The sequence below is a fragment of the Pleurodeles waltl genome, chromosome 12, assembly GCF_031143425.1.
Source record: "Pleurodeles waltl isolate 20211129_DDA chromosome 12, aPleWal1.hap1.20221129, whole genome shotgun sequence".
Taxonomy (NCBI): Eukaryota; Metazoa; Chordata; class Amphibia; order Caudata; family Salamandridae; genus Pleurodeles; species Pleurodeles waltl.
The window spans coordinates 234,473,680-234,487,956 of NC_090451.1; the positions used below are offsets into that span (position 1 = coordinate 234,473,680).

Here is a 14,277-nt window from a genome sequence, read left to right on the forward strand (position 1 = left end):
TATTGGTGTTTACATGCTTAGACGCTTTCTCTGCAGAATGTAGAGCACAGTGTATAATGGCACTGGAGATTCATTTCCCCTCCTATACTATCTATTTAGCAATTAGTACCAGGGAGGTGTGACAACAGTATTTCCACTTCCTCCCACTGCCCCGTCATATCTTGACAATGAAGCCACTGAGTTTGCAATGTGTAACTGCAGGGAGCTCCTAGTGCTACGCTGTTTTCTGCTGCATCAGTGCTCTTACTTTCTTTACCTGGGGGTGGTTAGTCAAGAGTACCTTGAATGAGTGCCCTGTTTCTTGCAGGGTGGACTATTAGTGAATCAATGAGGGCAACAAACATGCATTTTAATAATGGTCTCCCCGGTGCAGACATGTTTTTTGTTTCTTTTCTTTTGCTTTTTTGTTTAAATCAGTTTTAAGTGTTGCTGCCCTCGATTTCATGGAGCAGTTAAGGTTCTACATTAATCACTTTGAATTCAGTCTTAACCATTTGAAGAAAATGTGGTGGTGTTTTTTTCTGACAGAATGTTTTGGAGAAATTTCACTTCGTACACATGTATTGGTACACTGTGATATTGTGCAGCCCTGAGAATAATTGTGCGATATGCAGATGTATCACCTGGAGGGGATAGTTTTACCAGCTATGGATCTCAGCAGGGGCCATTCTGTGGATCAACTCTACAATCATGCCAGACATTGTCCTGCTATTCAGTGATGTCTAGATCTTCACAAATTGGTAGTGGCTCAGTCCCTAAGTCCTGATTGTAGTCAGAGTGAATGGGATGTGCTGGGGACATTTGCAGACGTGGTATGGGTGGGGAGGTTTAACTACATGTTTATTAGGTACAGTTGATGTTACCATTTTCTTTTTGGGTATGGAGTATATCATGCATGCCAAACAGGTGGCTTCCAATGTGGTCCCTCAGGAGGCAGAGGTTACAGACCTGATGCTGGTCTGACCACAGGAATAAACTTTTGCATGAAGGGCCAAGTCATTATTATATGACCAGGCCCCAGGCTTGACAAACAATTCAGTTTCAACACCGCTGACATAACAATGCCATCTTGGAATAATCTGTTGAGTACTCAATGTTTTCTAGATAAGGTGCTCACTCTGTCTTGCACATGGAGTAACGTTCTTTCGATGCACAGTAGTCACTAAGCCGAGAAACACATCCAAACTTGATATAGGAGCCCTAGCGCCTTTTGGGTTTCAGAGCAGATATCACAAATTAGCGGAAACTCACTCTTCGACTAGTGGCGTCCAAGCCCAATAATAAACGACACAAGCATGTACAGGGTGTGATCTGTAGCTGCACATGCTTCAACGTCTGTTACTTTTGAGAAAAAAGGAGTGGTTGGCAATTAGATAAATGTTCAGTGGACTTAAAATCTATAAGAAACATCGTTAAAACTTCAATTTTGACAAAAACGAAGCTTGTAGAGATGTTGACATTGAGTGTGCCACTAGCAGAAGCAGAATGTTGATACCCTGCAATGTATGTTGACAATAAGCCCCATTACATGATTTAATAAGGCTTCTAGCAGAAAAATCTTTTTACAAAGGAACAAAATGTAAGAACCCTTATCTAGGAAGAGCTGTAAAGAACATATTAAAGGCAAAAGCAGAAACATGCTTATAAAATGCACAAAGTATCACATCTTACAATCAATCTTGTACAGTGAAAACAGTATTGAAAAGAGCGTGTTGTGTAACTCAGTAATGCAAACATGCCAGAAGCTTAGTTGTGCTTATGAAAATTTCTGTACACTATAGTAATGCAAAAAGTATTAAACCTTCAACTTTCATAGTTCTTAAATAAAACTATAAAATATATTGCCTTGTACTTAAGTCAGTACAAGCTGCTGTTGTTCTTTGCAACAATATTGTGGTAACACTAATGAAGGTATAGGGCATGACCTTGGCGGCGGGATTACTCGGTCACAAACGTGACCGATATCCCGTCCACCATATTACGATCTCCATAGCATAATATGGGATTGTGATAGGGTGGACAGGATACCCATCATGTTTATGGGCATATTCCCCGCCGCCAAGATCTCAATCAGGCCCTTCGTTTTGTAGATCTCACAAGCACAATTCTTGGTTTGGTGCACATTACTGTTTTTGAAAACATTAGGTTTCCACCATTTAGAAATAAAGCGGACCATTTGGAATATCAGAATTCCAGATCCTTCCCTTTCTTGAAATGACCATGTCAGACATAAATATGCCTGGGCATGCTTACTGTAAGGAAATGCCTCCTTGGCATGGTTACCCCCTGACTTTTTGCCTTTGCTGATGCTAAGTTTTGATTTGAAAGTGGGCTGAGGCCTGCCAATCAGGCCCCAGTACCAGTGTTCTTTCCCTAACCTGTACTTTTGTTTTCACAATTGGCACACCCTGGCATCCAGGTATGTCCCGTGTAACTGGTACCCCTGGTACCAAGGGCCCTGATGCCAGGGAAGGTCTCTAAGGGCTGCAGCATGTCTTATGCCACCCTGGGGACCCCTCACTCAGCACAGACACACTGCTTGCCAGCTTGTGTGTGCTAGTGAGGACAAAACGACTAAGTCGACATGGCACTCCCCTCAGGGTGCCATGCCAACCTCACACTGCCTAGTCACCCCTCTAGCAGGCCTTACAGCCCTAAGGCAGGGTGCACTATACCATAGGTGAGGGCATAAGTGCATGAGCACTATGCCCCTACAGTGTCTAAGCAAAACCTTACACATTGTAAGTGCAGGGTAGCCATAAGAGTATATGGTCTGGGAGTCTGTCATGCAAGGCAACTCCACAGCACCATAATGGCTACACTGAAAACTGTGAAGTTTGGTATCAAACTTCTCAGCACAATAAATGCACACTGATGCCAGTGTACATTTTATTGTAACATGCACCCCAGAGGGCACCTTAGAGGTGCCCCCTGAAACCTTAACCGACTACCCGTGTAGGCTGACTGGTTTTAACAGCCTACCACACACCAGACATGTTGCTGGCCACTCTGTGGCTAGTAACAAAGCCTGTACTGGGTGGAGGTGCTTCACACCTCCCCCTGCAGGAACTGTATCACCTGGCGGTGAGCCTCAAAGGCTCACCCCATTTGTTACAGCACCCCCAGGGCACTCCAGCTAGTGGAGTTGCCGGCCCCCTCCCACCACGGCCCCACTTTTGGCGGCAAGGCCGGAGGAGATAATGAGAAAAACAAGGAGGAGTCACTGGCCAGTCAGGACAGCCCCTAAGGTGTCCTGAGCTGAGGTGACTCTGACTTTTAGAAATCCTCCATCTTGCAGATGGAAGATTCCCCCAATAGGATTAGGGATGTGGGTGTAGCCACCCTCAGGGCTAGTAGCCATTGGCTACTAACCCCCCAGACCTAAACACACCCCTAAATTCAGTATTTAGGGGCTCCCCAGAAACTAGGAACTCGGATTCCTGCAACCTAAGAAGAAGACTGCTGAACTGAAAAACCTGCAGAGAAGACGGAGACACCAACTGCTTTGGCCCCAGCTCTACCGGCCTGTCTCCCCACTTCTAAAGACACTGCTCCAGCGATGCGTTCCCAGGGTCCAGCAACCTCTGAAGCCTTAGAGGACTACCCTGCATCTAGAAGGACCAAGAACTCCAGAGGACAGCGGCTCTGTTCCCCAAAGACTGCGACTTTGCAACAAAGAAGCAACTTTAAACAACACACGTTTCCCGCCGGAAGCGTGAGACTTTGCACTCTGCACCAGACGCCTCCGGCTCGACTTGTGGAGAACAAACACCACAGGGGGACTCCCCGCGACTACGAGACCGTGAGTAGCCAGAGTTGACCCCCCTGAGCCCCCACAGCGACGCCTGCAGAGGGAATCCCGAGCCTCCCCCTGACCGCGACTGCCTGCTTCAAAGACCAAACGCCTGGTAAAGACACTGCACCCGCAGCCGCCAGGGCCTGAAGGATCCGACCTCCAGTGCAGGAGCGACCCCCAGGCGGCCCTCTCCCTTGCCCAGGTGGTGGCTACCCCGAGGGCCCCCCCCCCCCCCCCACTTGCCTGCTTCGCTGAAGAGACTCCTTGGTCTCCCATTGATTTCTACTGCGAACCAGACGCCTGTTTGCACACTGCACCCGGCCGCCCCCGTGCTGCTGAGGGTGTACTTTCTGTGTGGACTTGTGTCCCCCGGTGTCCTACAAAACCCCCCTGGTCTGCCCTCCAAAGACGCGGGTACTTACCTGCTGGCAGACTGGAACCGGGGCACCCCCTTCTCCATTGAAGCCTATGTGTTTTGGGCACCACTTTGAACTCTGCACCTGACCGGCCCTGAGCTGCTGGTGTGGTAACTTTGGGGTTGCTCTGAACCCCCAACGGTGGGCTACCTTGGACCCAAACTTGAACCCCGTAGGAGGTTTACTTACCTGCAAAAACTAACAAACATTTACCTCCCCCAGGAACTGTTGAAAATTGCACTGTCTAGTTTTAAAATAGCTATATGTCATTTATGTGAAAACTGTATATGCTATTTTGCTAACTCAAAGTTCCTAAAGTACCTACCTGAAATACCTTTCATTTGAAGTATTACTTGTAAATCTTGAACCTGTAGTTCTTAAAATAAACTAAGAAAATATATTTTTCTATACAAAAACCTATTGGCCTGGAGTAAGTCTTTGAGTGTGTGTTCCTCATTTATTGCCTATGTGTGTAAAACAAATGCTTAACACTACCCTCTGATAAGCCTACTGCTCGACCACACTACCACAAAATAGAGCATTAGAATTATCTCTTTTTGCCATTATCTTACCTCTAAGGGGAACCCTTGGACTCTGTGCATACTATTCCTTACTTTGAAATAGTGCATACAGAGCCAACTTCCTACACTTGCTCTTCATTGTTTCATGTTTTTTACAGTCCTGTGACCCCTAAATGTGTTTAGTTAACACAGACAGTAACTCCTGGAAAAATGCAAAGGGAAAAAGACAATCAAGGCATCTTTTCACCATCTTATCAGCCAACTTTTGGGGAAACGGCTGAAAAATCCACTACTTTGCCACCATTCTATCAAAGGGTTCTTAAGGAAAGTAAGCCCAGAAAGCCCTGGATAGTTAACACTTTCCACACACAACCAATTTATTTGAATTTATTTACCACCCATTTAGAACCTCTGGATCTTTAGATAACTCGTGTGGAACTTTTGGAATTAAACATACATTTCTGCCCTGTTTTGTTTTAAATTTTCCTTAAATTTATGCCCTTTTTGCTTTAAGACGTTTCCGTCAAGTCCTCCAAAGGAAGATGTGATTGCTTGCACCAATGAAAGGCAGATTTTGACAACACACCAGTTTCATACGATCATCACCAGACATTGCACGTTATTCCTGGATGGGATCCTACCAGTAAAACAGTAACATTGCAATATGCTTGAATAGGTTACGGTTTTGCGTCCTACCTGTAATCCACAGTTCCATCTTCTGTCTGGGGCTTTGTATCTGCCTCCTCTTCTTTCTTGATGCCCATTATGTCTCCAAGTTTAGTGCCTGCAAGCTCCCAGTGCTTGTGTTGTGCCTGAAGTCACAATATAGGATGGAGTGTCAGTGAAGTTGTCAAAATAACTGCCACAAAACCACCAGGAAAAAACCCAATAAAGATCTTGTGTGAATGTAACACATAATTTTTCATATTTACGATGTGTTTATTCACAATAATTAAGGTTCTGCTCTCGCTTACACACTGAGATAGTCTCAAGAAAATCACGATGGGTTAAAATGAAAGAGGACAAGTTTACACTAGCTCATGCAATCTGGTTTTCAGGCAAATCGTTTGCAGTACTAAAGTTTGTATCCAAGCACAGCACTGCCTAGAGGAAATTTGATTAATATTAACCAGTAGAGTAGCAGAATTATAAATGGCAACATGCAGAGAGGGGGAATTAGGGCAAGCAAGTGAAACAACAGGTAGAAAGGTCTTTACAGAGTACCTTCTTGCGTTCCTTCTGCTCTCTGTGTTTTCGTACCAACTGGCTGCCTTTGCGGGCAATTATTGCCAAATCTGAAGTGGGGTCCTTCACGGGAACAATTGGTTCTGGCTGAGAAAAAGATGGATTATGAAATATACATGCTGCAACTTACAAATGAGAAAAAGGCACGAAGAATAAAAGTGCTGTCATTCCCTTTGACAATGTTAACATGGTGATACAGGGAGCACCAAGCAGTCATTTCATAAACGTACGTAATCACATAAAGCGGGTCCCATACGAGTTGCCACGGTCGGCGAATCTCACCACAGACTTATACCCTTCTTCTTGAACATTGTGTTGGAAACACATCAAAATACATACCTTAGTTTCTTAACTAGTTCAACCTGTAGGAAAAGTGACGTACTAATCCAGAATTTTTAACATATCCCTTTTGACTCATTAACTGAAGCAGGGACACAGCAGACCTGATTGGCTAGTGCAATCAAGTGACACCAACCCACCGTACCCCACTTAATTAACCTCGACTCCCAGGGTGTCCCTTAAGCTCTAAGCCCAGTTCATGGGCAGAGTTAAAGGATGCCTTCCTGTGACATCTTCACAGTTTGGGGCAAGTAAAGCTTTGGGCCAGAAAAACTGCTTGTTCCTCTTGCCTACTTCTATGACCTTTTCTTCTGCTTACCTCCTTTTACAGGACTACTGCATGTAAATGTCCATTCCATAAAGAACCATATCTTGTGGTTGATGTCATCACCCCTTCTGAATATGCCCTATAGATTCACTCCCCTGGTGCTTTCTGACCTCTTAGAGCTGCACTTTTGCCCTTCCCGGGTCTCACCAATATACACATTACTGTGTTGCTTATTGACTACTTGGAGTAATGCTATCACCACTGCTGGACACTCCCCTTAAAACCTCCACCCAAGTGCATACTAAGTCGGAATGCACTTCCACTCCTCCTTGGTAGCCCGTAGAACCACTACTGTAATGCCTACTAGCTTCCTACGATTGTGTTATCACAGATAATGCTATCACCCTCCCCCCCAATAGACCCACTGCACTGGTCCCAAGAGACTTGCTAGGTTTGTGCTATTGCCTCCTCATAGGACTCCATCTAGGGAGCTCTTTCCCCTACCCCTCAAAACACACCCACTGTTGTTGTGCCTACATACATGCTTCGATTAAGCTATCTCTACTTTTATGAATCATCTGTATACTCCTTATCATGATGATGGTGTCTCCATGGGTTGTGCCATCGCCACTCGGAGTGGACAGCTTTCAGGTTTTTGTTTATATCCACTGAGAAGTGCCACCACCATAGGACGAACCATAAAGATACAGTACTAAACCTACTTTCCTTTTGGTTATAGTGAATCCAATTCTGTTACACTGAATGCTAACACTCATTCCTTCCTTTAAGAAGCTGGAACCAGTGAAAATATTTAGAAAAAGAGATTGGGCTTTCATAATGGAATATGTACTGATGGCAGGACAAAAACAAACCTACAAATCTACAACTCAAAGACTCAAATGAGGACAGCCACTACTTTTGGTATTCCCCTGCAGCACCTTGGCTTTGCAGTAGAAGGAGATGACATTGACACCAGTGGCTTAGTGGGGGGGAATAGGAGTTTCATCTAATTTTATACTCCACAGCTGCCACAAGAAAGAAGTACTTAGCTGCTCTGCTTTTAAAGTACAAGTATCCCACAATATTGAATGTGCATAAAAGTTATATAATGACAAATCGAATTTGAGAGATTTGTGGGCTAACGTGGAAAGCATTCTAGCATCAACAAGTACATGAAGGAGTTGATCACTAGCAGGTACATTTTATGCAAATATAACAATAATGCACTAGCAATAACGCTAGAAGAAAGAATAGGTACCAGAGCCTGAAACAAGAAATCACTTCCCACTGCAGCTCACTCACAGTGCCCTGGAACTAGAACAGCACGTGTTCAAATGGCCAACACCGATTTCTTCCTGAAGAAGCAGAAATTAGTAAAAATGTTTAAAGGGGAGACTGTGCACTCACCATGACAATCATTGTTTGGAAGGCAAGCAAAGATTAAAAGCTTCCAAAGAATGGGAATTGGGGTGAATTAGGAAGAGTTTTTGCTTTTTTCAACTAATTGTGAATAGATTTAACCCACCAAACTCCTCCAAAATCACTAGGCAGAACTATCATCCGTAACTACCATACATCACAATTGGACCCTCCTGAGTGAGCTGCTGCCACCTCAGATCAACAACAAACCAATGAACTAAGTAACACCTGCTTTTACAGGCAGGAACTTCAAACAATATGCCTTCTCTATAACCTGGAATCTAACAACTTCACAAAATGGGATATACTCGTACAGCTGGACACCAACTGAATACATCTGCCCATTGTAACATCATCACAGTGACCAAACATGTGGACTGACCGCCACATAATTGACTCCAACTAATCCATTCCACTGGTAACAAAGAATACAAACACCTGAAAGCAAATAATAAACGTTAGTTCTTTGAAACAAACGTACCCTTCTTTATCCAAGTATGCAAGTCAATAACAACAGGCAAACAATTCCACCTTATGCTGACACAAATCTTTTGTACCGTTAAAGTCAAGAGCAATACAACTATCAACCACAGTAGAAAGCTGGCTGGTTAACATCAGAAAAAAAATTCTTAAAATGAAAGAGACGGATCCAGGAAAGGCAGTGGAAGAAATCTCAAAACAACAATAATAAGACGGTTACTCGCCAATGCCACTCCAGAATTGATAAAGCAGCTATCAAAAAAGTAAAAAGATGGAGTTGCTCCACTGGCCAATTTAACTCAAGGGAGCTGAAAAGATCCCCTTCTCTAGTGCTACAGCTGTTAGTGCCAAGAAGTTTATTCTTTATGGAAAAGGGTATGTTCTGATTAAATGGTGATAGGAGAAGCTGTTTAATTGGTGTCTATGTCCCAGATTGATGATGGTAATGATTTTCCTGCAGCTCCTAAGCACTGCATGGAAGAGACCAGTGGGACCAGATCTTAGGAAATACTTTTTGCCTACCTTTGTCATCTTGTTACAAGTTTTACTCGCTCATCTATGTGTGGAAAATATCTCTGAAATGAAGTGTCACGAGATGCTGTGTTACCCTTCATGTGCTGTCCATTTCTTTTTCAGATTAGGATCCCAGAACTATGTTAAAAGGATAATTCTTGAGATCAAATGATATGCTCTTTGTCAGTGGTTCCCAACGTTTTGACTTCTGTGGACCCCCATTTTATCAATACTGGAACCCTAGGAGCCCCACTGAATCATTATTGGAATCCGGGGACCCCCCCCCCCCCAATGAGTCATTGGGGACCTAAACTGTTAAAATTATTTCATTTTCTGAGCAGTCGCGGACCCCCTGAGAAGGCTTCGTGGACCCCCAGGGGTGCCCGGACCACAGGTTGGGAACCACTGCTCTATGGGAATGGAGAGCAGAAGTTTTGTTCAACTTCCTCAGTTCTCCTGGAACTTTCATTAGAGGGACATTTCCGAACTGACTTTTACACAGGGTTGCTTAAGAGACTGAGAAAGATTCAGGAAAACCAGACAATCAGAGGAGAGAGCTTTGCTGATTTCCATCTATATGTGGAATTATACTCCCAAAAGCTAAGTACGTTTTTTTTTTAAGTGGAGACCCCTTTTTATGTCTGTATTAAATGAATAAGTTAATTACCTTCAATACCGCCTTATCTCAGAGTCTAACTAACAGGATATTCCTTATTTTAGAACTATCGCCAGGTGTCAGATTGAATCTGACATTTTACAGCAGCACCCGTCATCGCCGGTATGTGGCGTCATCTGCACCGGAAGTGATGTATGCTGCATCTAAATAGGAGTCACCCTGGCAACCTCATGTTAATTTCATGCCTTTCCATCCCACGAGCCACAAAGAGAACCGACCAATGGTGTGACAAACTATGACTTTTGTAAAGGTGTTCCCTACACAGAGGGGGGGGGAGTTAAGGACTCTGGGGCTAGACAGAATCTCCCCCAGATAAGGTGTTACCAAAGGTAAGTAACTTGCGCCTCTCACTTCTAGATGCAAATTTATTACCTTAGAATAGGTACCTAAGTAATCTCTCTCTCTGGAGGTGGGACTATGAAACAAATTAGATTGGAAAGTCATTCAGGACGGAACGGGTGAAGTGCCCGTCACAACAGAACTGAATGTCCAGGCAGTAGTGCTTGGTGAACGTGTGAAGTGAGGACCACATTGCTGCCTGGCAGGTGTCCAGGACCGGGACACCCCATGCTATCTCAGTTCTTCTGGTAGAGTAAGCCAGCAAGTCCTCAGTGGGCTGCTTCTTGACCAGTGCGTCGCAGATCTTAATGCACAGGACAATCCATCGGAAGATGGTTCTCTTCTGTACTGCCTTCCTTTTTGTTGCATCCACATAGTCCACGAATAGTTGATTGTCCACCCAGAATTCACTTGTGCAATCACATTAGAATGAAAACATGCTTTTTGGATTCAGACAGTGGAGTCTCTCCTCCTCTTTGGACTGATTAGGTTAAGCAAAGAAAGTGGGCAGGGTCATGTTTTAGCACACATGGAATGGAGTCACAACCTTTGGAAGGAAGGTTCATATCCAGAGAAATGCTTGTCCGGATAGAAGTTTATTTAAGGAGGGTGCGCAGAGCGTGCCTGTAATTCTCAGACACTCCAAGCCGATGTTACGGCCCTTAAGCAGGCAGCTTTTAAAGTCAAGAGCCTTAAATGGCACCTTTGGAGAAGCTCGAATGGTGTACTCATGAGGAAAGTGAGAATCAAATTAAGGTCCTACAGAGGCAATATGAATGGTGTAGGGGGAAACATTAGTTGCAGGCCTTTAAGGAACCTAGCCACTATGGGTTACAAAGAGAGAGAGTTGATACTGCAACAGCAAAAATGCCAAGATGGCAGAAGAGTAACCATTAACTGTGCCCAGAGCAGAGACCTGCTGGGACAAAGATAATGCAAGCAATAGAATTTGAGAAAAGGGTGCAGAAAGGGGACAATGTTGTGCAAAGCACACCATGATACAAACCTGTCCCAATGGCAATCATATACCGACTTAGTGGAGGGATGTCTGACTGCCAGAACAACTTTACAGACTTTGGGATACCAGACTCTCCGTGCCCAATCAGGAGTCACAAGAATGACTTGGGCTCAATCGTTCCCGTTTATTGCAATGCAACATGGCAGTGGTGTTGTCCATAAACACCTGCATCAGTCTTCTCTTGATCGAAGGAAGAAAGGCTTTCAGTGCCAAGAGAATCACCCGGTGCTCCAACAGGTTGATGTGGAGCTGTGACTCGAGATCTGAACCATGTCGAAGAGACTTCCCTAATGCTGTGCCCACTGCATCTTCAGGTTTCACTGTAGAGCTCGCATATGCCATCGGGCATGGGTAACAAGCAGGATGTAGGAGGCCATGAGACCCAACAGCCTCTAAATCAGTCTCACCGAAATCCAGGACAGAGACAGAAACATCAGAATCATTGCCTGAATATCCTGGACTTGCCTCCCTGGAGGATAGGTGCAAAACTGCCTGGAACAGCTTAGATGAAAAGGAGCATCGAAGAGGGAGTCAGGTGTGACTTTGGGACACTGATGTTTATCGTAGTCCGAAAGTGAGAGACAACTGCCTGGGGTGAGCCCATCTTCAACAGTCAATCCTTGAGGTAGGGAGAAGACCAGAATCCCTGACCTCCGCAGATGATCTGCAACGATGACCATCACTTTTGTGAACACCCAGGGGGTGCTGGAAAGGCCGAAAGGGAGCACAGAAAACTAAAAAGTGCTTCTGGCCCCAGTAGGCATGCAGAATGGGGAAGTGGAAATATATGTCCTGCAAGTTCAACACTACCGTCCAGTCTCCTGATTTGAGGGCAGACAGGACTTGGATGAGCGTGAGCATTTTGAATTTCCCTTTCCTCAAGAAGAGGTTGAAAAGGCGCAAATCTAGGATAAGACGAAATCCTGTCCTCCTTTGCCACCCAAAAGCAGGGGGAATAACAACCATAACCTACTTCTGATGCAGGCACGGTGCCTTGACGGGGCAAGAAGAGATGGTCCTCCATTGGCCATTTGTAGTTGGATGGCATGGGTGGTGGGGTAATCGCAAAGGGAAGGGAGTATCTTCTTTGGACAATATGAGGACCCAGCAGTCTGATGCCACTGACCGCCAGTGGGGCAGGTGATGGCGTAGCCTACTTCCCACTGGATCCCCATGATGGTCACAGGGCAAGCTAAAGAGGTTTGGAGGCAGCTGCTGCTGTGGGAGTGGTGGATTGACTAGACCGCTGGCCGCCTGTCCCAACCTGTCTGCGGGACCCACACCCTTGGCCATGAAAAGGCTGGGAAGCTTGCTTGGCCATGGTGGCTGGGAGGGAAAGAGCACGGTTGGAGACCCCTTCTGTAGCTACAAAAGGGGCGGAAGATGGATTGCTGTTAGCAAGGTACCACAGACAAGCCCAAGCACCTGGCCATGGCTCTATTGTCCTTAAAGCGCTCCACCAGTTAATCTACCTTCTCTACAAAGAGGCAAGAGCTATCGAAGGGCATGTCCATGAGGGAAGACTGGACATCCCCAAGAAACTAGTTGTGCTAACCCAGGAGTGGCGCCACATGGCCACTGACGAAGAAATCACTCTTCCCAGCGAGTCGCGCCCACACCGTATGGTGGGCTTTGCTGCATCTCCCCGGTCTGCCATAGCCTGGATAAATACGGCTTGGGGCCTTCTCTAAGAGCATAGGAAGCACATGCGCAATGGAGTCCCATATTGTATGGGAATAAGGGCACAAAAGGCACACTGTGTTCACCTACTGCAGTGCTAAACTGGCAAAATAGATTGTTCTTTTGCCAACGTTGTCTAGGAATATCTGACTCCCTGTCCGCTAGAGTTGTTGGGAACGGACCCGGGGTAATCTTGGACGTGGAAGCTTGGCCAACCAAGCTCTACTGGGTGGGATGCTGTTTAAGGAAACTGGGATCCCCAGGTGCTGGGCCATGGCTGGGAGTAATCATCCTTTGCACAGGAGCCCGTGTCCAGGGCTTGAACCAAGCCCCAAGTAGGACATCTGTATGAGCTTCTTCGAATGGGAGAAGGGTTCAGAAGAGGAAACTCCCGGCTGAAGCACCTCTGTCAAGACATTCGTCTTGACTACCACTGTGGGCTTCTGAAGCTCCAAAACCCCCACAGCCCTGTGAACCACCATCACAAAAGAGGCTTCCTCCACTGTAGCCACAGTAGGATGAAAGACCAGGCCAGTGTCTGGTGAAATGTCTAACCCAATGGCCTCCACCAGTTCTTCATTATTGTTGTCCTGTTCTTGTTCTTTAGGGAGCTGGTAACCACTGGTGTTCATAGACTCCCCCCATTCATCTTCCTCTCCAAGCCTTATAAGTATATAAGGCTCTGGCTCTGCTGTGGGATGCATAGGTCCGGTCAGCACAGCTCCAGCTCTGGTCTGGAGTCGGGAATAATGATGGGGGCAGAGTCGCCTAAATGCATAGGTAGTGCTGGTGAGGGGTGAATCTGCACCTAAGCAAGAGTTGAGGAAGCTCATAGGCTCACCGACAGCTCCACTACATATAAAAAAAGGGATCCATGGATCTCAACTGGTTACCGAGGGCGCCTCCACTGCCATGGATCCAGTAGAGGCCACTCCCACATTCATGGGGCCTGAAGGCACTCCTGAAGGGTCAGGCCACCCAAATATGAGGCACATGGCCGCATAAAACTGGCTGGGAAAATCAGGGATGCGCGGAGCAGACTTCAAGCATCGCAGACTTGACCAGCCTTCTCAGCAAGAAGCTTGAGGGAGCACTCCCTCAGTGCCTTAGGGTGCACAACACTCCTTGAGGCTTTTGGATTTGTGGTCCCACTCCAAGCAACACAAACACACCTAGTGGGGGCATGTCTCTGACAGCCACCTGTGGCAGGCCACACATGGCTTGAAACCAGTTGGTTTCTTAGGAGACATACCTATACACCAGGAGATCTCAAAAAAGTTTGACAAAAAAGTCACAAAAAGCCAGTCAAAAATTAATGAGTGGTATCTCAGACCTGATTAGCGCTTTCTGGCGCTTAAGGGAAAGAGCTGATGTCAGCAAGTTGAGGTGGCATCTATATAGGTACCACGTACATCACATCCAGCGTTGGACAATGCCGACAACGCTACGTGGAGCCCAACGAGACCACCCATCGGCAAGCAGGGGTACTTCTTTAAAATTTCCAGATCCAGTCTAATGCCTGTGGATAATTGTAATATAAGGAATCTGCAGCTAGAAGTCTTTATCA

General features: G+C 45.8%; 1 protein-coding gene across 3 annotated transcripts in view; it reads right to left on the bottom strand.

Annotated features, from left to right (window-relative positions):
* The window catches only part of DHX38 (DEAH-box helicase 38), a 1,001,715-nt gene that overhangs the window by 648,851 nt on the left and 338,587 nt on the right, over positions 1–14,277 (bottom strand). For all 3 annotated transcript variants that reach the window (XM_069216597.1, XM_069216600.1, XM_069216598.1), the window contains exons 10-11: positions 5,958–6,065; positions 5,430–5,545 (exon numbers count right to left, since the gene is read on the bottom strand). In XM_069216597.1, coding sequence (XP_069072698.1) covers positions 5,430–5,545; positions 5,958–6,065 — 224 coding nt within the window. The remainder of the gene's footprint in view (positions 1–5,429; positions 5,546–5,957; positions 6,066–14,277) is intronic.